General features: G+C 53.4%; 1 protein-coding gene across 1 annotated transcript in view; it reads left to right on the top strand.

The window, feature by feature from the left end:
- CDH23 (cadherin related 23) overlaps nucleotides 1-24440 on the top strand; it is a 338832-nt gene that overhangs the window by 32257 nt on the left and 282135 nt on the right. The window contains 2 exon segments of the mRNA XM_065520923.2: nucleotides 11679-11750; nucleotides 18140-18217. Coding sequence (XP_065376995.1) covers nucleotides 11684-11750; nucleotides 18140-18217 — 145 coding nt within the window. The 5' untranslated portion in view covers nucleotides 11679-11683.

Raw genomic sequence — 24440 nt, 5'->3', positions numbered from 1 at the left:
GTGTATATTCCCAGAAGTGGAATTCCTGGAGCATACAGTAATTCTATGCTTACTTTTTTTTTTAGATGGAGTCTCACTGTATCACCCAGGCTGGAGTGCAGTGGTGCAATCTCGGCTCACTGCAACCTCCACCTCCTGAGTTCAAGCTATTCTCCTGCCTCAGCCTCCTGAGTAGCTGGGACTACAGGTGCATGCCACCACGCCTGGCTAATTTTTGTATTTTTAGTAGAGACAGGGTTTTACCATGTTGGCCAGACTGGTCTCAAACTCCTGACCTCGGTCAATCTGCCTGCCTTGGCCTCCCAAAGTGCTGGGATTCCAGGACTCAGCCACCACACCTGGCAGGCTGTTTGTATATATCCTATGGAGATATTTGCCTCCTTTCGAATTGGGTTGTTTGTCTTGTTTGAGTTTTAGGAGTCTTTTCTATATTTTAGGTATGAATCCCTTATCAGGCATGTGATTTGCAGATATTTTCTGTGGGTTGCGTTTTGACTGTGCTGATAGTGTCCTGTGACGCACAAAAGTTTTTCATTTGGATGAAGTCCAATTTATCGATTTTTTCCATTTCTTGCCTGTGTTTTTGGTGTCATATCCATAGTGTTATCAGTCATTGTTATCTTGATAAAGCTGCACAGCAAAGCACCACAGCAGTCATTTGTTCTTGCTTATGTGTCAGGGGTCAGCTGGAGGGAGGGTCAGCAAATCTAGACTGGGCGTGACTGAGCTTGACTCTAGGCTGTGCGTGGGTTCCATCTGCTCACTTTTCTGGGGCCAGGGGTCTGCATGGAGTGTGTTCTTCTCAAGTCGAATGGCAGGAGCTCAATAGACAAGTCCCTCTGCACAAGGTGCATACTTGTGCTACTGTGGAACTTGGCCAAAGTGAGTCTCACAGTCAAGCTCAGCATGAGAAGGGGGAGACCCCTGCATGGGTGTGGATGCGTCATTCTTCTGAAGACGAGTGGAGGGCTGGGATCGAGAATCTGATCAAGCCCAGTGATGGCCAGCAGGTGAGAATGAGCTGGCAGCTTTGAGGCTGAGAGGGGCTAGTGTGGCTGAAATACAGTGATCGGGGACAGGGAGAAAAGTCGTATTTAGCAGGTGCGTGGAAGATGTTCATTAACTGAATTAATCAAAGGAAGGTATCGTGACTGACTGGCTGGATAGAGATGAATGTGCTGAGATGGGAAAGGCAAGGACTGGAACCTATTTAGGAAAGAAATCAGCTCACTGCCAGACCTGTTAAATTTTAGAGACACATGCTAGTGGGCAAATGGCTGTATAAGACGAAGTAGACTCTGCTTGCAAGGATCTGTGGGTCTCCTGGCAGCAGGAGGACAAGGGCATGGCCAGTTGTCCCACGCAGCTGGGATAGATGCCTCCAACAATGTAGTAAGGATGAGGGTAACAGCCTCCTGCTCCAGCAGGGTTCCACGGCGGCTTCATAGATGCAGGGCATTTGAGCTGTAAGGTGGAATGTGAAAGGTGGAGCCAGGGAGTGCTCCAGGTGGAGGGAGCCACCGAGTCAGGGCACAGGGAGAACACAGGGTGGGTGACTGGCAGTGACCCCAGTGAGAGGGTGGGTGCAGGTTTCAGCAATATGCCAGGCCTGGGCTGGGGTCTGTGGGCTGTTCCTCTGCTGGTGAGCCAGGGGATAGGAGGAAGCTGACTTTGATCACTCCATTCTTGTCTGTGTGCCCAGTGGGGCCTGGGGATATGAGGATCAGGAGCCTCCTCTGTCTTTTTGGAACTCAAAAAAAAAAAAAGGTGAGAGCCCAGTGATGGCAAAGCTGTGGGAAAACCACTGTTTCCTCATTGTTGGTGGTGGAGGGGGTATAACTTGGTGCACCCTCTTTGGAGGGCAACTTGCCAACAGCTGTGAAAATATGAAAATTTCGTGCTTCTAAATGCACCACTACACACAGACATAGGAACAAAGATATTTGTCATGGCTTTCTTCGTCAAAGCGAAAGATTAAGAATAGCCTAGGCCAGGCACGGTGGCTTACGCCTGTAATCCCCACACTTTGGGAGGCTGAGGTGGGTGGATCATTTGAGGTCAGGAGTTTGAGACGGCCTGACCAACATGATGAAACCCTGTCTCTACTAAAAATACAAAAATGTTAGCCAGGCTTGGTGGTGGGCGCCTGTACTCCCATGTACTCCCAGCTACTCGGGAGGCTGAGGTAGGAGAATCACTTGAACCTGGGAGGCGGAGGTTGCAGTGAGCCGAGATTGCGCCACTGCACTCCAGCCTGGGTGACAGAAAAAAAAAAAAAAACAGCCTAAATGTCCATTGGCAGAGGACTGGTTAAAGTATGGTCCCCCCTATAGAAGGACACCCTGTAGCTGCTAAAAAGAACAAGCAACTCTGTATGTACTGAAGTGAAACAGTCCTCAGGATACATGGTCATGTAAAAAGCTAGGAGTCGGATAGCATGAGTACAACTCGGATTTTCTTTAAAGAGAGGGAGGGGCGATGTGCTCATATGAATATATAGAACTTCTGGAATGAGACCTTAAGGGTTGCCTCTGGGAAGGAGACGTGGGGTAGGGAGACAGGAGACTGGCGTCCTGCTGTACACTCTTTTTTCAGTTATTTACTATGTCCGTACATTGCTCCCCAAAAGAATAAAGTAAAATAAAATATGTCTTCTGCTGAATTATATTTTTAAAAGAGTCGGTGAGGGGAACTCGGAGACACCAGGCTTCACATGGGGGAGGCTGATGCCTGTGGCTCCCCACCCTGGGGGTCTCAGGTCGTGCCCTCCCTTCCCACCCCAGGCACCACTTCATGGAAGCTTCTGGGAGGGATTCAGAGGAGGGCACAAGAACAGAATAGCCATGAGGTGGTCTTGTCTCCTCTTTCCATCACAGCAGCCTCCCCGGTGGTGGCCTGGATAGTGTGGGCTTTGAAGCGTGGTCATCGGTGGCCTACAAGGGCTTGGCCATTAGCAGCCCTAATGGTGTCGTCTGCAGGCGCCTTCTTGCACGCACGAAACTCTCTGTGTGTAGCGGTGGTGAATAATCCCCAAATTGTATTTGATTTCTGCAGCGCATTTCAGTAGTATTTGATTTCTGCAGCGCATTTCAGTATTTCTATTCAAAGTTGAGTGCATCTGATTTTATGGGAATTCATAACAGTTCAAAATAAATTGTGGCACCCTGCTGTGAAAATCTCTCACTCCCGAAAAACTGAAACACTGCCCAGATGTCCCTTCCTGCCCTTTTCCTTCCCCCTGCTCTGTTCTCTCGTGTCCCCCTGCCTGCTGGGCCAGGAGGCGTTGCCTGTCGGCAGGCAGCAGTGCGCCCTCTGCCATTGTACCTCCTGAGCGGGCTGCAGGAAGAGATGGGAGACAGTCACGGTGGGGCCCTGCCCCGGGAGTTAGGCCCAGAACTGCCTATTTCCCAAAAGAGGGGAGTGTGCCTTGCTCCAGCAGAGACAAGGAATGTGGCTTTCCAGTCTAGGACACCAGGCTTCAACAGGCTTCGTCTTAGGTTTTTTTTCTGGGATTCAGAGGTGTTTGGTGAAACCCCCACAGATCATGGGGAGCTTTGCAAGGAATCTGGCTTCCTCCAGCCCGGGCAAAGGAGTGGGACAGGAAGGAGGGGCCCTCCAGGGTTGTACCGTGTGGTGGAGTGAGGGCATTTTGTGGATGCATCTCCTGGAGGGAGTGGCAGAACACAATTGTGTGTATGTGTGTGTGAGAGAGTGGGCACACATGAGCGTGTTTGAGAGTGTGTGTGCATGAGTGTGTTTGAGAGTGTGTGTGTGTGTGAGAGTGTGTGGGTGTGTGAGAGACTTGTGTGCAGTGTGTGTATTTGTGTGTGTAAGTGTGTGGGTATGTGTTTGAGAGAGTGGTGTGTGTGGGTGTGTGGATGACTGTGTGAAAGAGTGTGTGTGTGTGAGTGTGTGGGTGTGTGTGTATGAGAGTGTGTGTGGGTGTTTGAGTGTGTGTGTGAGTGTGTGGGTGTGAGAGTGTGTGTGTGCGAGAGCATGTGTGTGGGTGTGAGTTTGAGAGAGAGTGTGTGTGTGCAGTGTGTGGGCGAGTGTGTGGGCGAGTGTGTGGGCGAGTGTGTGTGGTGTGTGTATGTGTGAGACCATGTGAGTGTGTGGGTGTGTGAGAGTGTGTGTGTACAGTGTGTGTGTTTGAGAGTGTGTGAGTGAGTGTGTGTGGGAGGCTGTGTGTGGTGTGTTTGAGTATGTGTGAGAGCATGTGTGTGTGTGAGACTGTGTGTGTGTGAGAGTGTATGAGTGTTTGAGTGTGTGTGTTAGAGACTGTGTGTGGTGTTTGTGAGTGTATGAGGGTGTGTGTGGGTGAGTGTGTGTGTTTGAGTGTGTGTGAGTGTGTGTGCTGTGTGAGTGTAAAGGTGAGTGTGTCAGAGTGTGTGTGTGTATGTGGTGTGTGTGACTGTGTGTGTTTGTGCGCTTTCAGGCACAAGCTTTTCTTTCACACTGTTGGTCTTCTACTGGGGAAAGGAGAACCCCTCCGTATGTGGCCAAGCGCCAGCCCTGGGCCTTGTCTCCGAGCCTGGGGTTTAGCCCATTCTGCTGCTCGTGGCTGCCTGCAGGTGAAGCATGAGGGAGCCCTCCTGGTGGTGGGAGCAATCTGACCTCCTGGCCTAGCAAGGAAAGACCCAGTGGGGCTGGACTCAGGGGATGGAGAGGCAGGGCCTCTCCAGCTGGGACCCACTGCCCAGGGTAAAAGGAGCTCCATGTCCCTAGAAATGTCTGGTAGCAGTCTAGGGAGGGGTGTCAGTCAGAGGACCGCCGAGGACCCTCCCAGTTCCCAGAGTCTCCCCTGGTGTTTGCACCTGGGACTCTGGGCTTCAGGGAGGATCAGGAGAGTGCGGGAGAGAATGTCTAATCAGGGTTGTCCACGTGTTCACAGGCTGTGGCAAGATTTTGGTAGGGTGGACATAAGTGAGGTCACTGATATCAACACGTTGAATGCTTATTATAGAAGCCAGGCGGAATGCAGAAACTAGGTAGAAGAAAATAAAATTTCCCATGACCTCACCACTCACACAACACCCCAGCTTCACCCCCCAGTGCCGTATGTGCACACTCCCCTGCACACATTCACACACTAGGAATCCACACACCATCCCCTGTTGCTTCCTAGGGACATCCCACAGTTGAACCAGTCCCCTGTTGGGTATCTGTCATAAGTAACACAGCAGTGGACATCCCTGTGGCTTGGTGTCCACGTACAGCCATGGCGATTTCCTCAGCTGAGCTTCTGGAGGTGGAATTGCTGGGCCACAGGGTATATGCGTTTTCAGGCTCTTTGGACAATTTTCAAAGGCGGACTGCTTCTCCGCCCGGCTGCCTCAGCTCAGGGGTGTGGGAGCCCTGCTGATCTTGCCTCTCTGGCGGTGGTAAGCGCCACCTCCCTGCTGGTGGCTCCCACACTTCTGCTTCCAGCCTGGCCTGGACCTTGGCTGAGCATGTCCAGCTGCCGACCCACTGTTGCTACTTGGTTGTCAACAGCCATGCCAGACTCGCCATGTCTCAAATGAACTTCTGATCTTGTCCCTCAGCCAGCTCCACCTGCAGCCTCTCCTGTCCTAGCTAATGGCAATGCCATCCTCCCAGGTGCTTGGGCTCGATTCATTCTTGCACAGTCACATCCCCACCAACAGGAAACCCTCTCAGCTCTACCTTGAAATATGTCCAGAATCTGCCAGATCCCACACCGCCCTGCTGCCTGGAGCCCATCATCTCTGCCTGCATCCCGGCAGGAGCCTGGACACCGGTCTAGCCACTCCCGCCCATACCCCCTACAGTGTGTCCTCATCACAGCAGCCAGGGTGCTCCTTGAAAACTGGTTATTCATATCACGTGTTTCCTCACAATCAGTGGCCTGCAAAGTGTCCATGATGGCCCCTGAGATCTCTCTGCCCTCATCTCCTGCAGCTCTTCCCACTGTGCACCCTTTCCAGCCACACTGGCCTCCTCATGCTCCTCAAGCACACTAGGCATGCTGTTGCCTCAGGGCCTTTGCACAGGCCACTCCCTCTGCCTGGGAGGCATTCCTCCCAGATATCCACATGGCCAACTCTCCTGCGAGTACGTGCTCAAGTGTCACCTCCCCAGTGACCCTCAGCTGGTTCCTGCGCTGCCCCTTCTTTCCCAGGACACCTCGCTCCTGACACTCTGGATGACTCACCCACCTGCTCTATTGGGGTTGGTCTCTCCCAGGCAGTCTCAGCTCCCCCAAGGTGCGGGCTTTACCTTGTTCCCTTCTGTGTCCCTAAGCCCTAGCACAGTGTCTAGCACACAGTAGGGCCTGTCAGGGCAGACTTCTGCAGTGTGGCCAGACCCAGCTGGATCTCCCACTGCCCAAAGCCTCCCCTTGCAGCTCAGTGGCTCTCTGTGGTGTAAGTTGAGATTTGATTGGACTTGGTGGTGACTGGGGGGGTGAGTCCTATGTGGGTGACTCCATGGATGCTGTCACTGAACCACCTCTCAGAGCCTCCCTAGCCAGCCCTCATCCCAGAGCTGGTCTGACAGGAGAAGGTGGTTAATGTGGGTGGGGCTGCTGCCCTAAATCTGAGAAATTCGTAGTCAACTTCCACCAGGGACGAAGGTGTCAACCTTGAGGGGAAGGTGGTGGAGGGAAGCAGTAGCGGGTGAGGAGCGGGGAGACTTGCTCACCCCGGATGGAGCATGCATTCTCTGATTGCTACTGGTTCTAGGGGCAATGCATGTGAGTTGCCAACAGCCTGGGAGGGCAGATGAAACCGGAGCCCACCCACCACCACCCTAGCCATCCGCCTTCTTCCTGGCATGTGCAGCTTACCTCCTGCTGGCCCAGTGTACCTTGGCTGTGAGCATGCTGGAATTCTCACTGGGCTCGCTGAATAGATGCCACAGGGTCTTGCCCAAAGACTTCCTATCAGGCGCCTCTGCAGGACCCTCCCCTGGGTCACATGTCTGAGCTCAGCAAGGGTTGGGGCTGAGGCTGGGAGCCTGGCCATGATGGCCATCAGAATGGAGTTCAAATCCAGATTTGACACTTATTAGCTGTGTGACCTTGAGCAAGTTGTTTAGCCTCTCTGAGCCCCAGCATGTAGAGTGCATTGTATATCACAATGACTGGCATAGAATATAGACTCAGTAAATGTTAGAATTATGAATCTGACGTGTGTATAGCTTGAGCCCTGAAAGCTAGGAGCCCTGGGATTTTCTGTCTCCTGACGGCCCTGGGCAGTGACAGTCTGTTTCACTTATTTGAAACCTAGCACATGTTTCCAGTCACGGCTGTATGTTCTCATGGCCCTATGTCCCCCACTGTGCCTGGCACAAAGTTTGGCATGAAGAAGGATGTAGGGAATTGGAGTCTGAGGGCTTTGGGGCCTGGCTGTGTGTCGTCTTAGGAGGAGGGCTCTAAGCCAGCACTTGAGAGATTTGGGGGCAGCTGGCTGTGGCCCTGCCCCTACCTCTGGAGCAGGTCTCTGGCACCTATCCCAGGTCCAAGCAGGAAACCCAGCACAGAAGGGTGTGTCTGTGTTTCCTGATCCAGTGGGGAGACATGAGGGTTGGTGGGAGCTCAGGCCCCATCCTAAGGGTGGGCCTGAAGATGGTGGAGGAAGCCACTTGGCTATGCTGAATGGGAGGTGAGGAGGCCAGGAGGCTGGGGAAGCAGCTATTGCACAGAGCAGAGCGAGGTCAGGCTCTCCCTGGGGACCCATGCTGCTCGCCGAGGCCCCGCTACTGAGGAATGCCAGCAGGCAAAGCAGCGTCGCTCACCACACCGAGGCTGGAGGTCAGGGCTTAGGAGTCTGTCTCTTCCTGCTGGCATCAGCCTCTGCTCTCTCTGGGCCTTGCTTTCCTCCCATAGCCAGAGGAGCCAGAGGAAGAAGATCTGGGACCTCAGGGAAAACCCAGCAGCAGGGTGGAGCCCTTCAGGCCCAGCAGCTTTGCTTTACCCTTTGGAGCCTGTGTCACCTTGACCTAGTGTCAGTGCCACTTCGCCCTATGGGGAGGATGGAGGCAGAGTCAGGATGGAGCTGAGATGGTCCCTGCTTCCGGATGCTCTGGAGGCAGTCCCTGCCAATCCTGCAGAATTAGGATTGTGTGCATCTACCCCTGACTGTTGGATCTGGGCACTGAGGCAGTCTGATTGCCTCAGATGGGGAAAGGAGAAGGGCACTTAAGAAGAGAGGTTGGAGGCCCAGTGTGCCTGGCAGTGTTGGAGCCTGAGCTCGCACTGTGGAAAGCGAAAGGCATTATGCACATATGTGTGTGCAGGCGCTCACCTCTTGGCAGATATTCACCCCGTGTTTTTTGTGTGATGGATATTATGCTCCATGAGGGAGGGGTCATGTCTTCCCCTTTTACACAGTCAGGAAACGGGAGCAGCAGCATGGTGTGATGGAAACAGCAGGAGACTCTGACTCAGGCACACCTGATCAATCCTAGAGTGACCTCTCTGAGCCTCAATGTCCTCGTCTATCAAATGGGGACAAGAAGACCTACTTCATAGAGCTATTTTGGAAGTTTGAGTAAAAATAATACCTGTGAAAATCCTTGGCCTGTGGGATTGCCTAACAAGTGTTCATTTCCTCCCTTCCTTCCACCGCTAACTTCCTGCAACACCCAGCAGAATGGCGTGCTCTCCCCAGCTATTTGTGGATGATGTTCTTAGTAGATGTTGTTTAATTCTCATGACATCTGGTTTGGAATGGCAGGGGGCTGAGGTTTTTTCTGTAGAAGATACTCACTCACTGTGAGATGTCAGATTGTCACCTAATTGCCCAGTGCCTCGGTTTCTCCACTTGTAAATCAGGGATAATGCTAGTGCTGCTGGCTAGCTTCTTTGCAGGATATGATAGGGTAACGCAAGATAACAGATGGAAAGTGGTTTGAACGTTTAGAGAAAGGCATCTTGCTCAACCTTGCTAGTAGTTAGGGAAATGCAAATTAAAGCAGCAATGCTATACCATTTTTCATGTGTCCGATTGGCAGCCATTTAAAAGAGAGATCACTTCCAGGTGGGCACATAGGCCCCCTCATATACTGGTGGCGAGACTGCGAATTGCCACAGCCTTTTCCAGAAGATAATATGTCAGCGTCTAGTAAAAGTTCACATACACACTCCGGGTTGTATTTAATTGACCCAGCACTCCAGCTGTTGGAGAACCAAACGGAAGAGCCAAATCCCAACACAATTATGTACAGAGAGACGTTCGCGGTGGCATTGCTCACGGGGACGGGGGCGGGAATCTGGAAACATCCAAATGCCCATCGGTAAGGGATGAAGTCTCCATTAGGAAACATCCATACCATGAGCTATTATTATCTCCTAAATAGAAAGAGGTAATTCTAAGCAATGTTGGCCTGGAGTGCCATCTGCGGAATTTCTTGATGTGTGAAAAGCAAGTTGCTTGTATGTAGAGGGTAACTCCGTTATTCTCAAAGTAAACAGTAGCCTCACAGCTCTGTACATGTGTGTAATGGGAACATATTTCTTGGGTGCAGAGAAAGGCCTGGTAGGATGCATGCCAGGCCCTGCCTGCCCACTCTGGCCATGGTCATGTTTGACTCACAAAGTGTTCCTTACAAATTGAGTTATTTGCCAACATTTAAAAATTGAATTCATGTGAAAAGCCTGATTTCTAGTTTTTCATTGAGAAAAATCAGAGGCTCTGCCACCCTGGGCCCACATTCCCTCTTGGCTGAAACACATCAACAGCTGCCACTTTTCAATAGAGAGCATGTGGCCTCCAACTGGCCATCATCCCCACCCACCCAGCATCACCCTCATCTAAATTCCCTGCTGGCCTTGTAGGCATTTCAGTTTGCAACCCCTGTGATAGGCTGTTAATATTCAGAAACTCAATAGGATGTGTAGGGGAAGAGTTGCCCCCTATTATGTAAATACGTCTTAGAATCTTTTGTGTTTTGTCGTGCATGGTGGCTCATACCCGTAATCCCAGCACTTTGGGAGGCTGAGCCGGGTGGATCACTTGAGTTCAGGAGTTCGAGACCAGCATGGCTAACATGGTGAAACCCCATCTCTACTAAAAATACAAAAAAAATGAGCCAAGCTTGGTGGCACGCACCTGTAATCCCAGCTACTCGCGAGGCTGAGGCAGGAGAATCACTTGAATCCAGGTGGTGGAGGTTGCAGTGAGCCAAGATTACCCCACTGCACTCCAGCCTGGGTGACAGAGTGAGATTCTGTCCAAAAAAAAAAAAAAGAAAAATGAAAAAAAAGAAAGAAAAAAAGAAGGAAAGAAAAAGAATATTTTATTCTTCAAATGACTATTGCATGCTTTGTAATTAGGATATTTTAATTATAATATTAGAAGGAAAGCAAAAGGGGACTGTGGACTGGACTGTTGTATGTCATGTTGGTCAGGAACCATCTGGTAGGGTCACCTCATTGTTCACTGGGGATGTGGGCTGACAGGGATTGGGGCCCCTCCAAGTCCAGAATTAAGGGCTCTGGGCTCTCAGCTCTTTCTTAATCCCTCACCCCTATATGTTGGCAGAGATGTGGAAGTCTCTCCAAAAGTCCTTTCTTCCAGCTCCATTCACTGCCCTGTGTCTTTCCTGGTCACTTATTGACAAGAGAGATAGTACACCAGCTTGGGTCTTGATGCTGGTCTCTAGCTGGAGGTCTCTGAACAAATTGCCGAATGGCTCTAACCCTACTTTGTGAGCCAGGGAGATGGACACCCCCCCAGGCCAGATGCACAGTAGGTACACACTGAAGGCTGATGTGTGTGAGTCCGGCCCTGCACTACCAAGGCAGACAGTTCTGTAGGAGGTTAGGATTCCTGGTTGGTGAGCGTGGTCCCCCTGGTGTCACTGCTGGGCTCTAGGGAGGCCTGCTTCTGAGCTGCTGGAGGACCAGGGCCCTGATGGAATGGGACCAGAGTGGGGGCTGCTGCCATGTGGGAGAGAGCTGTCTACCCTCCCAGCCACCCTTAGAAATGGGATCTGATCTTACAGAACCTCTGTCAGCTGAGCCCCAGATCTCAATAGAGCTTAGCTCTGAGCCCTTCAAAATTCAGCTTTAGCCTCCACAGACTTGCTGTGAGGTCCTGGGCAGGTCACCTCCCCTCTCTGTGCCTCTTTGGACACCATGGCCTGCTGCATCCCTTCATATACAAGGTTATGGGATAATATGGTGAATACAAAAAATGAAAAACAGGAAGAGCTATGCTCATTGGGCACTGGTGGTGGGCTTGGGCTTGTTGGACTTGTCAAGCCTCCTGTTAGACCTCTGTCTTCCCAGACAGTGACCATCTCCTCAATGCTGTCCCCAGGAAAACCAGGCTCTGTCACTCTTGGGGGATGTCGTCCTGGAGGCTGAAGGCAGCAGCCCCTCCCTCCATCTACTGAGCCTAGAATATGTCACTCTTTGCCTAGAGTTCCCTTGCAGGACAGCCAGTCCCCATGAGGGCAAAGAGGACCCGATAGGCCCCAGCCCCAGTGTTTCACAGGCCACTGTGCTATACCCAGGATTGAACAATGTTAAAACCAAATGATACAGACCCTCTCTTTTTTCCCATGTGCTCCCAAACCCTCCATCTGACTTGATTCCTTCTCCTCCCTTCCAAGCCCCAGTTCTCTCTGGAGCTGCAGAGGTGGGAGGGGCTGAGGAGCAGACCCCCTGCTGCCCAGGAGGCTTCTCATCCTCTTCTCCTTCTTTGTGTCCCCAGGAGCCATGGGGTGCCATGTTGCTACCAGCTGCCACGTGGCCTGGCTTTTGGTGCTGATCTCCGGATGCTGGGGTAAGTCCAGTCCTCCCTGTGTCTACTCCACGGGCAGCCTCCGCACGGGAGGCCAGGCTGGAGGGTGTTGGGGCTGGTGGTTCAGCTTTGTGCTCTGGGACTCTGGAGACACTGCCTTACTGTGGGACTGAGGCACATACTTCTCTCTCTGGGCCTCGGTTGCCTTCTGCAGCTCTCACAGGGCTGAAAATACCAGCTGTCCCCAAAGCCTGGGACACAAGAGGGAATGGGAGGAGCCTTGAGAAATACATGAGCTCTAAGGGAAGGAGGCACCTGTGACCGCAAACCATCCTCCTCCTGGGGTGCAGGGACTGGCCACAGCTCTGTTCAGTTCCACGGCTGTGTTCTGAGCACCTACTATTTGCACCGTGTGTGACCTACTGCATTCAGCTCTGGGGGAATGGAGGAAATAACTTATTCTCGAAGTTCAGAGCCTGGCAGGGGAGAAAGACACACGCAGGATTTCCTATACTGCAGGGTGAATAGAGTGGTAATGAAGGATGGGCACGGCTCCAGGGACGTCCATCAGAAGAAAATATGAACTGGGCCTGAGGGGACAGCAGAAACCCAGCCAGAAGGGTCAGCATTTGATCTGGCTGTGAAGACCAAGAAGTAGTTTTAAACTAGGTGAGCAGGAAGAAGGGCATCCTGCTGGAGGGCATAGTCTGAGCAAAGGAATCGCAGCCGGGAGGCTTCCCCTCTGCCCTCCTTTCCTGGCCTTGCAGCAGCCCGCTCTGAGTGCCAGCTCCAGAGCCCATGGAGGAGGCTAGAAGAGGCCTGGGCATTCGCTTCTCGCTTGGCCCCTGGACAGCAGGTGGTGGGGAGCAAAGCAGTCCTGGGCTGCACTGAAGGCAGGCCAGGAGAGCAGGCACGCCTGACGTGGCATCCCCGGGGGCCATGGCATCCCCAGAGAAGAGCTGTGGGCACCGTGTACCTGGTGACACACGCACACACATTCCTATGGGGGGCCAGCTCCTTCTCCCTCTGCAGGGAGCCAGGTGGAGTCTCTGGAGGCCGCTGCAGGCTCGTGCTTGTTGGAGTGTTGCTAGCATCCTGCAGCCTGAGTGTCCCTCGAGGATCCCCTCTCCTTGCCTCCATGTTTGGAGGGATCCCTACTGGAATCCCCCCTGTGGTGGGGAGCTCACTCCCATCCAGGCAACCCAGGAGCACAGCACAGTCTCAAAGACTCTCAGAGTGCAAGACAGCCTCAGGCGTTTTCTTAACTCACAGCACATTTTACAGAGGAGACACCGAACCCTGGAGAAGTACTGGCCCAAGGCTGTACAAAGCAGGGGTCTCTCATCCTCCATGCGGGCGTCTGTCAGGATATCACCCCTCCAACCCTGCTCCCCCCGCCCCACGTGGGAGGCTTTAATCAGGGGCGCCTGAGAGCAGCCCTGACCTCCATGTTCACTGGACGGTGGGAATCAGGACACTTTCTTCAGCCTCCCTGGGGACTCTGCCACCTGGGACCCACCCCCCTCCCCCATTCCGTTCCACTCACTTTCTTCATCTGTTAAAAAGAAATACACTTGGCCTGGCACGGTGTCTCTTGCCTGTAATCCCAGCACTTTGAGAGGCCGAGGTGGGAGGATCGCTTGAGGTCAGGAGTTCAAGACCAGCATGGCCAACATGGCACAACCCCAACTCTAATAAAAATACAAAAATTAGCTGGGCATGGTGGTGGTGCACACTTGTAGTCCTAGCTACTTGGGAGGCTGAGGCACAAGGATTGCTGGAACCCAGAAGGCGGAGATTGCAGTGAGCTGAGATCGTGCCATTGCACTCCAGCCTGGGTGACAGAGCGAGACTGTCTCAAAAAATGAAAAAAGAAAAAAAAAATACATCAGTAGAAATATAGCAGGTGCTAAGCCCTCAGCTGCCTTCCCCTGTGAGACATGGCAGTCTCCCCTTGAGCTCTCCAGATGAAAGATGCTTCATGCATTCAGGGTGAGAACAAGAACAGAGCGTACAGTCAGAGCTGACCTCCTGTCTTCCAGTCCCACTTCAGCCAAGGGGTCCCTTGGGCGAGTGTCTTAACCTTGCTGTGCTTTAATTTCCTTGTCTTTAAAATGGGAACGATAATAGGACTTTCCTTCTCTGGTCGTCGAAATGATCAAATAGATTAATCTATACATCAAGCACTTAGAATACTGACTGGCACAGAATAAGTGCTTATTAAGCATTGGCTCCTTTATTATCAGAAGTAATCTTTCTCTAAGGGGAGCAAAATGGGGCACAGAGAAGCTAAGCAAGTTGCCCAAGGTCATCTAGCAATTCTATGCCAAAACGCATGTGGTCGGCCTGCGTGTGGACTATGTGCTTGCCATACGCACAAGGGTCCCTCTCTCTCTCATTGCTTAGCATAGTCCCCTCTTCCTGGTCCCTGTCTGAAGCAGCCAGTGCTATTCCTTTGGCCTGCTGGGGCAGTGGCTGACTTTAGGGACTGGGGGAGAGTGGGTGACTGAATCACCTTCTCAGGCCACCCTCTAGACACCCGCCCCGACCTAGCCCTTCACTTGTGCCCCAGACCAGACCACACTGCCCTCGCCACTTTGCTTCCACCTGACCCCGTCGCCCCAGCTGATCTCTCCTCCCCTCCCTGGTAGTCAGAGATGGGTAGGGCTCAGGGCTGTCAAAACCCCTTGCCAGCCTGTCTTCTCTCTTTCAAGCCTCCTGCCCTTCTCCCCTCTGGCCTCAATGTACTCTAGCAATTCTCCTTCATCCATGGGCTGGTTGGGGAGGCAGGAAGCGGCCTGGGCAGGCCCGCCCCATCCCATCCTAGACTGACCAGCCAGCGAGGATCCTGCTGGGTCACTCCTTCGGTCCCCAGGCGCTGGGTGGGGACCCATGCGCCTGACCATGAGGCCACCTGGCTTCCCCACCTGACACCATGTCAGGCTCCTGTCCCCTGGGGTTCCTGTGGGCCACGCTGCAGCCACCCCAACAGTGACCAAGGTGCACAGGACACCTGTGGCTGGGAGGCAGGACTGGAGCGCAGGGCAGAGCTTTTTGTCCCCATCCTGAGGCTGGAAAATGGGGCAGAGGGCGAGGCAGAAGGAGAGGGATCTGCCTAAGCTCCCCAACAGCAGTGGCAGAGCACGCAAAATCCCTGACTCCTTGAATTTATCCCTGCACTCCCTGTCTAGTGCGCCTTCCTTGTCAAGGGATGACTGGCAGGGGGACTCTGATGCTCTCTCCAGCCGGAATCTCAGTACAGCCACTGCGCCTTCAGCCCCCACCCCTGCCCCGAGGTCTGGGGAGGCAGCCGAGGCGTGGACTCAGGCTGGCCTGGCTGGAATCTGGAACCTCCACTTGACTGGGTTCTTCATGCCCTCAGAGGAACCCCCACCCCGCAATTCAGAGAGAAGTTCATGCTTCCTGACTTGGGCTGCCATGATCCAGTGGGGACCTTCCCCATACAAGCACACCGACGTCCCTTCAGTCCCAGATCAGGTCCCCTGGATGGCACCTCCATGCCGCCACCCAGCCTGTGTTTACCCCTGTGTGTAGGAAATTCTTGTCATTCAGCAGGCAGCTGGAACGCTGTGCCCTCTCTGCGCCCTTCTCTCCCCTCTCCCCTCAGGCCCCTTAGGGTGCTGGAACTAAGTAAAGCAGGCACATGCCTGCCTGGTCTACCTTTGCAGGCTGTAGTTGGGGAATGGCAGTGGGGGTGGCGGGGAGGGTGGGAGAGGGTGGGAGAGGGCTCAGGGCAGCGCTCACAAGCCACCGACCCACAATGGGGTGGGCCATGTGGGGCCTGAGACAGAGCAAGGGGTCCTACACTTGGGAAGCTGGGATTCTCCTTCCCCCGAAGAAATCACCCCCACCCCTCCCCTTCCACATCCACTTACATTCCCGCGTCGCTGGAGGCCCCAAAGCTCCTGAGCACACAGCTACTGCGCTTTAACAGCGGCTTTGAGAATAAGTCACCTGTCTGCCCCGCCTGTGGTGGGCCTGCTCTGGGAACACGGGAACTGCTTGTTATGTGGCAGGCCACCCACGTCCCCGAGTCTGCCTAGCTGCCCGTGCAGAGCTCCCAGCCATTGATTATCAGCAGGCCCTATAAAGTAAAATTTAAAAACGAACAATGCCACTGCAGGTGATTTTATTTTTCCTCACTGGTTTCCTAGCCTCACCAGCCCAAACCAGCTATTGAGTTCTCTGGGCACTCATCTACCTCGGCTGGGCTGCGTCCTGCTCTCCTGTATCCTGAGCCCAAGGCCCCTGGCAGGGATCAAAAGCCTTCCAGTGGGCTGCAAAGGCGGCATCTTTGTTAATACCAATGTTAATACTGGCTACCATTTATGGAGTGCTTGCTGTGTGCCAGCGGCACAGCGCTAAGCACTTTATGTATGTCGTCTCATTTAATCCTCAGGTTAGCCATGAAGTCCTATTGTTATGGCTGTTTTACACATGGGTAAACTGAGACATGGGATAGTCATATGGCTAGAAAGAGGCACAGGGGGGTTTCAAAAAAGGTGAGGCCCTTGACCACTGCCTCTATCTGAGGCTGTTGTGCTCCTGACATGAGAGTGGGGAGGTGTGTTCATGGGTGCATGTGAGTATTTGGGGTGGTCGGGGAGGGCTTCCTGGAAGAAGGGCCAATGGAAATGAGATTTGAAGGGTGAATAGGAATTTGGCAAATGAAGGCAGAAGGGCCGTCGGTCCTGGCCAGGAAGTGAGAGAGGGCAGAATGAGGGACTAGAAATGGCATCAGCTTGTCTGCCTGAGCACATCGAGGTGGGGAGGAGGAAAAGAGGCCAGAGTCTCCCAGCTCTGCCTGGTCCCAACTAGGAGGCATCTTGGGCTGGAGGAGGAAGTGCCATACCCAGATGCCAGCCTTCTCACCCTCTGGGAGCCTGGCACTGCTCTGAGGGAGCCTGGGTCAGCAGAAAGGGAGGGAGAGAGAGCTACCCCATATGCCCATGCTCAGGGCCCCTGGAGGGCTGAGCCGGTGCCCCCGATGGCAGGTGCTGCACAATGACAATCCCACTTCCAGCTAAACCAGCTGCCTTCTGGTTGGGAGGGACCAAGGGGAAGTGCCCTCACTTGCCAACTGAAGGCCCCTAGGAGAAGCCGGGGGGACCGGGGGAGTCAGCCTCAGGGAAGCTTCGAGTGGGGGCTTCTCATAGGTGCTAAGCTCCCCAGCCCATGTGGGTATCACCCTGACCGCCTCCAGCCCCAGCCCCCTCTGAAGCCATCACAGAGCAGTACATGGTTAACAGCACGAGCTTTGGGGTCTGGCTTCCTGGATGGCCACCGCCACTTGCCAGCTGTGTAAGCAAGGCATGTTAGTTATCCCCTGGAGTTCTCATTTTCCCCTGCCTTGCCATCAGGATTGAGTGAGGTGGTTTAAATAGCTGGTACAGAGAAGGGGTTCCTGAGATGGCAGCTGTTATCATCATTGTTATTATTCTGCGGGATCAGCTGGCTATTCCTGTACATACCAGATCATCCTGTGGGCCATCTAAGTGTCAGGCCCTGTTCTGGGCACCGGGGTTCCAGCCGTCAACCAAGCCCTGTCCTTGCAGAGCTCATATTCTGCTAGAGCCACGCTGCCCAATAGAAAGACAATGCAAGCCACATGTGATTTTAAATGTTCTAAGAGCCACAGCAGAATAGTAAAAAGAGACCAGGTGTGGTGGCTCACGCCTGTAATCTCAGCACTTTAGGAGGACGAGGCAGGAGGACTGCTTGAGCCCAGGAATTGGAGACCAGCCTGGGCAACATAGTAAGACCCTCCCCAATGCATCTATACAATAAAATAAGATAAAATAAAATAGCCTGGCCTGGGGCATGCCTCTGGTCCCAGCTAACTGGGAGGCCGCAGTGGGAAAATTGCTTTAGTCTGCATGGTCAGGCCTGCAGTGAGCCGTGATCACACTGCTGCTCTTCAGCCTGGGTGACAGAGTGAGACTCTGTCTTAAAAAAAATGATAATCAGAAAAGTAAAAAGAAACAGGTGAAATTCATTTTAATCATATATTTTACTTGATCCAATATATCCAAAATATAATCGTTTTAATATATAATCAATGTAAAAGATCAATGAGCTATTTTACACTAATTTTTTTCATACAGAGGCTTCTAAATCCTATCTTTTGCCTGGGGAGCCCCTGTCATATGCTTGCTCCATGTGGCCATGCTCAGCAGGCACGTGTGGCAGGCGGCCTCACTCGCCACACACCTGACAGGCGCCTGCCGACCTACTGGCATTGTCCCTCACTTGCCCTGAGGCAGGATAGTGACTTCCAGGGTCCTGGGAAGTTGACCATGGCCATGGACACAGGCTCAGTGCCCACTGCAGCCCTCACCCTGTGTCACCTTATAGAGTGTGTAAAGCTGATGGGGGGTACTTGGCTGATGCTCTTGTCCTCTGACTTCCAGGCCAGGTGAACCGGCTGCCCTTCTTCACCAACCACTTCTTTGATACATACCTGCTGATCAGCGAGGACACGCCTGTGGGTGAGTGGGGACACGGGCTGGTGGGCGTGCGGCTGGCCTGGGGCGCAATCCCTTCCCACAAATGAAGGGGATCTTATAGGTTGAGGTCATCTTCCACCTGATTTTGGAGTATTTTCCATGGTATTCAGAGAGGCCCCCACTAGGATGCCTCCAGGGACGGGGTACTCAGTCCCACAGAGGGGAGCTCTGAACGTCAAATGGTTTATCACATTGAGCCTCAGATGCTCCACTCCCGCACTAGTGGGGATTCCTCTTGCACTTGAAGGCCTTGTGAATATTTGAAGTGGCAGCTGTTGTGGACTGTGTTTTGTTGGCCTTTTGCACTTTTCTGTGATTACTAAGTTTTCTGCATCGAGTTTGCCTGGTTTTGGCATGAGAAAAAACATGAACTAGGGGGTGATTATAAACATCTTGGTGCTCGGCTCGTTGCCCCATCACTCAGGTCCGTCCCAGTGTCTGGCCCCCTACTGAGGGCCTGCCTCCTACATCTGTGGCCCCATGGTCTTAGCTCAGTTCTTAGGACCCAGAAGCTTCTCAGGCTGAATTGCAGGAGCTGTCTTATAGCTGTGCTGATGGGAAGGCACCTGTGCCCGTGTGCAGGCAGCCAACCAGCAGCACCTGACCTGAAAAGGGCCTGCCCACCTCCACCGACAGTCCTCCTCTGTCATGTCATTCTCGCTGGTGTCACTTTAGGGAAAGTGTCTATCATCCGGGGCTTCTTACTTTCAGGTCTGCCTGCTCTATGTGTGCAAAGGCGTGGCTGTGTGCCGGAGGCCGAGTGTGTCAGGGGTCAGCATGGTGCATCTTTAGGGAGCATCGCTTGAACTTGAAAATGAGGCATGATGGCTCAGAGTGGGGCGAGATATTGAGATGCTCACCTGATAGGTCATGTACATACTCTTTCATATAAAACCCAGTGTAGGTGTTTGGTAGAGTGGATGCATAATTTGTCAACGATCTCTGCTGAAGTGGGGTCCCTTACGCGGACCCAGACTCTCCCCTGCTGTCAGTGGGGGCCTGTGAGAAGCGCCTCTCACTCTTCCTGATGGAGGCTTTTTTTTCAGGGGGTGCTGGGCATAGCAGGTGTGCATCTGGCTGTTTGCTGTGGGGATTGTCCCCATGGCCCAGCAGCGCTTTGTTCATGAGGGCTGTGGGGGGCCCTCTGTGGAAACCGGCTACTACTTTGGTGACAGATTCGTGTTGTAAGGCTACATTTGGGGTTAAGGTTTGGGGATCTGGGTGTTTGAGGGCTCCCCAGGAAGAAGGTTCCTGCCTTTTTGGAATGCCCTCTCATAGGCAGAGACCCTTTCTGAGGGTAGAGAGTGTACCCACATCCCTTGGGGACCCTGCCGAGCTATTTGCTCCCCTCTGGATTGGGTTGGGCGATATTTGTGGGCGACTGGACTTGTAACACACCTGTGTTCTTTGGGTGGAATTCACCTGTGACTCCTCTCTCCACCCAGACCTGGGGTGGGGCTGGCATGGAGCCAACAGAGCAGCACACAGTGCGTGTGTCTAGGCAGATGGGTGTGCTGTTAGCAGCGTTTATCATCATTCGTGTCCATTTAAATCTCAACCTCTGGGAGATCCCTTTGTGGTGGAGGGATATATTTGGGGCAGGTGGGCCACTGAGGCAGAGGTGTGGCCGGCCACTAACTGACCCTGCTGCCGGCTGGGGGAAGTGAAGGCCCTTCTCAAGTGAGTTGTCCCCACTCTGTCCCCACATCTGTGACTTGCATGCCAGGTTCTGAGCATGGGGTCCTCAGAGGCCTATGTATTGGGATGGGTTGTGGAGGTGTGGGCATTGCATGACCTGTGCTGATGGTGACAAGCCTAGGCTGGATGCCCAAGTGGCCAGCCCTCCAGCAGGCCCTTCTCCTGCTGCCTTTGGCTCTGACTCTTGATTGTCTTTTGCAAACTCCAGCATCGATCGGCCTCCGGGAGCAGCTTCCAGGCCTCAAGCCCTGTTAAGGCTGCACTTGGCAGTCACAGCAGGGTGGCTGTCTAGTACCATGGGGATTGATCCCTGACTCCAGGGTGCCATAGGATTGAGAGGGGGCTCAGTGAGCTGGAAGATAGCTGTGCTCATCTCTCTAGGCAGGGGGTGGGTGCGGAGCTGGCTCAGCGCCCTCCCAGCCTCTTCCCTTCCTTTTGCATCAGTATGAGAGCAGCACAGCTTTCACCTGAAAGTTAGGAGCCCAACATCTGTTTCTCGCTGTGTGACCTTGGGCACAGCACTGCACCTCTCTGGGCCTCTATCTCCTCATTTCAACAATGAGTGGGCATTGGAAAGATAAACCCAGTGGACTTTGGCTGGGGCAGCCTGGCTGGCCCCAGTTGTTTCCAGGTCCTCAGAGGAGACCAGCCTGGAGCCGTCTGCTGGGTGTTGGCACCCACTTGGCCCTGGGCCAAGCAGATGGTGGGTATGGACTCACATGGACGTGGTGGGCTTCATGGGTGCAGGCCTCCCACCCGCAGGCTAGGGAGAGGGGGAGTTTGAAACAGCTTGTCCAGGGGACTGGCCTTTTGCCTGCCATGGGGAGTGGGGTGGTCTAGAGACTTAACTTTAAGACTTGGCTCTCATGAACCATTCACTCTTTGACTCAGAGTTCCAGTCTCCAAAATGGGGATGGGATAGTCCCCTCACTGGACTGTTGGGAAGTTTACATACAATACCACTGCCTCCAAAGCTTCCAACCTGGGAATGTTTTGTTGTTACTAAAGGGAGGCCCGTGTGTGGCCCAGGGATGGCGGGTTGGGCTGTCCTACCAGCCATGGGCTTTCAGGGCGGACAAACACACAGATAAGCTGGATCCAGGGTGGTGCTCAGTGCCAGGGCAAGAGGCAGAGCCCAACCCAGGCTGAACGTGTCAGCTCACCAGAGGTCAGAGTTGTAGGCAGATCGAACTTCCAGCTCGAGGCCTCATTACCTGGTTTCTCTTTAGACACCCAGTGATGGTCAGTTCATGGGCCTACGAGGCAGCTCACTCTGTGCTGTGGGACGGTTCCAGGAAGAAAAAATTCTTCCTAAGAGTAACAGGAAACCTGCCTCCCTGGAACTACCCATTGGATCTAATTCTGATTGCTGGAGCCTCATAGATTAAAAATGATAATTTAACATATACGACATACTATATATACACATAACATAAATTATTATAACAACAGCATTTATTGACTGTTCAAGGCAGTGTCCTAAGTGTTTTTATGCATTAATTCATTTAAAAAATTCCTTTTAAGAATCAGAGGTAGAGTTGGGCTACAGGGTCTATCTGTGTGTAGCTTCTGTGAATGTGTTCTCCTGGGTTAGAGACTGAGACTTTTATCCACCCCCAACCTTCTGAGCCTTGTCATTTTATATGCTCCTGCCTGCGTTCCATCAGGGGGCCAGTGGACTGGGAGCAGAATCGGAGGGCACAGCATGGCCGTCTGAAATCCCTCACAGAGACTGCGTGTTCACTACTATCTCCTCACCTATCTCAGGCTCCAATTCCCTCTGTGTAATGTTCTTTTTGAAGACCGTCTACCAGCCGGAGAAGACAGAAGCCAAATGAAGTCATTAACTAGTGCTGCCTTCTCCTGGTCTGTTCACATCGCCCTGCTTCCCCAGACAGGTCCCCGTGTCCCTGCATGTCTTGCTCCAGATGTGAACATCAGTTGTTGGCAGCAGAGCCTGGAATGGGTGGAGTGGCGCGAGGGCAGATCAGCAGCTCAGTCCCTGATCAGGCTGGTTGGCCTCACCCACACCTTGGCCCTGGTTATCAGCCCTGAATGGTCACATGACACCTTTAGCATGAGGGACAGGTGCTGCAGGGGTGCCGTCTCCCACTTACCACCTGAATCTACTTTTTTTTTTTTGAGATGGAGTCTCACTCTGTCACTCAGGCTGGAGTGCAGTGGCGCAATCTTGGCTCACTGCAGCCTCCACCTCCTGAGTTCCAGTGATTCTCCTGCCTCAGCCTCCCAAAGTGCTAGGATTACAGGCGTGAGCCACCGTGCCTGGCCCTGAATCTACTTGAAATGCCCCACCAGCCTTGCTGATGTCAAGATCACCAACAGCCTCTGTGTTGCTAAATCCCATCGTTTCTTCCCAGACCTTGTGGCCTTCAATTGGTTGATCTTTTTCTCCTCCAGGATACCACCCTCCCCTTTCCAGCCTCTCTTTTGGTTCCTCCTGCACCTCTTAGCATTGGAGGGCCCCAGGGCTCAGCTCTTGTCTCTCCTCTCCTCTTTCTCATTCCCATGGTGGTCCCATCTAGCCTCCTGGTTTGGACACTACCTATATGCTGACAACTCCTAGCTTTACATTTTCTGCCTGGGCCACTCCTCAGGGAAGACTCTAGACTCCTGTAGCCACCTCTCTACTCAACATTTCTGCCCGGTGTCTAAAGGGACATCTTCATCCTCAGCTTGTCCAAAGCTGGACTCCTGACCTCCCCCAAACTCCTGCCTCACCAGCAGCCTTCCCCATCTCAGCTGCGGCTCCATCCTGCCAGTTGCCCAGGCCGAGAGCTGGGACTCATTCCTGTGCCTCTCTTTCTCCCTCTCCTCTCCTCCCATCCCTCAGGGCATCCTGTTGGCTTAGTCTCCAAGATCATCACAGAATCTTCTCACCTCTCGGCCCTCCCACTCCCATCACCGAGGTCCAAGCCCAGTTACCCCAGCAACTTCTTCAGGTCTCAGTGTTCTCCCTGACTCCCCTCACCCGAGCTGTGGCCTTTTTTATCCCAGCTGTGGATGGCCCTGCCCGGCCTGAGGCAGAGCCTGCTCCAAGGCCTGCTCAAGTCCCTCCTTCCCACATGGAGTAAAAGCCCATGTTCTTCAACGGCATCCAGGCTGTTTGCAGCCCAGCACTTGCCACCTGTCAGACCTCACCCCCACCCCGCTATCCCCCTCGCCAGCTCTACTTCATCTGTGCTGGTCTCCCTCTATTCCCTAAGTGTGAAAGGCAAGTTCCCACTTCACGGCCTTTGCAGCTGTTGTTCCTGCTGCCTGGAACATTATGAGCCTGCGCTTACCAGGTTCTTTCAGATGCCACTGCCTCTGGGTGGCCTTCCTGGGTCTCCCCATTGGGGGTTAAGTGCTGCTCCCTTTGCTTTTTTCCGGGACCCGGCCATCCTCTCTGTTAGCCCTATGGAGATGCTGCTGTTACTCAGTTGCTCTTCTGGCTCCCCTCTTGGTCTGTGAATGCCTCCGGGTGGCCTGGCCATCACTGTGTCCCAGAGCCCAGCCCTGCCCTGGTGTGTGCCCGGAACTTAGGGAAGGAGTGCATGTCTGGACTTGGTGAGCATGTAGGGGAATCTTCCAAGGCAGGACCCGGGGCCCGGCTCCATGTCCCGATCACCATCCCTCCTGGAGGCTCAGGCAGGCACTCCTCTCTCTGGGGCTTGTCAGGAGCGAGGTGTTGGTGGCGATGGGGATGACTTCCCAGGGAGTAGACCCAGGAGAGCACTTTCCTGCAGATGGCACAGACGCTGTACATGCCTATGCTTGTGAATGGCAAGGCCCGTGCCGTGCCGGGGTCCTGTTTTTACCATCCCAGCTGCCCGCCTGAGCTGTATGTAGAATATTTGCTGGGGACCCTTGGGGCCCTGAGCCGTGGCTGGCCCTGGGGGAGGAATGCAGAGGTGGCAGGATGAAACCTGGCTTGGAGACACCAAGTTGATCAAGGGGGACTAGCAGGGATCCTGGAGGGCATCGAGGCCCTGCACCTTGGCCACCACCTTCATACCCCATGCCCTGGAGGGGGCAGGGTTCCTGTCACAGTGGTAACCGCCCACAGCCAGAAGCCTCCCGAGTGCCTGCAGGAAGAAGTGGAGCTCTTTATCTCAGTGAGTCGCCCCCGCTCTCCACAGACACCCTGCCCCCCAGCATCGACACCTGGCACTCTGTCCCACTGCCGTGCCCTCATCATGCTGTTTCCTTGGCCAGGGGTGCCCTTTCCCTTCCCTGCCTGGCAAAGTCCTGCTCCTCTTTCAAGCTGCAGCTCAGATGTCCCTTGTGCTTACAGGCTTCCGAAGCCTCCCCGGCCCGCCCTTCTGCTGGCTTTGTCTGCATCTGTGAAAGCCCTCAGTACGCTGTAGCGTGGCTATTTGTGTGGAACTCCCCATTGGACTATTAATTTTTACTGATTAATCTTATTAATGTTGACATTATAATTAACGGTGATTTTAGTGTCTCTGTATCATACAAGACTGTGGAGTGCTCATGTGAGCTACAGTTT

This window comes from Macaca fascicularis, chromosome 9, assembly GCF_037993035.2.
Source record: "Macaca fascicularis isolate 582-1 chromosome 9, T2T-MFA8v1.1".
Lineage (NCBI taxonomy): Eukaryota > Metazoa > Chordata > Mammalia > Primates > Cercopithecidae > Macaca > Macaca fascicularis.
This window is presented reverse-complemented; position numbering and strand designations above follow the sequence as displayed.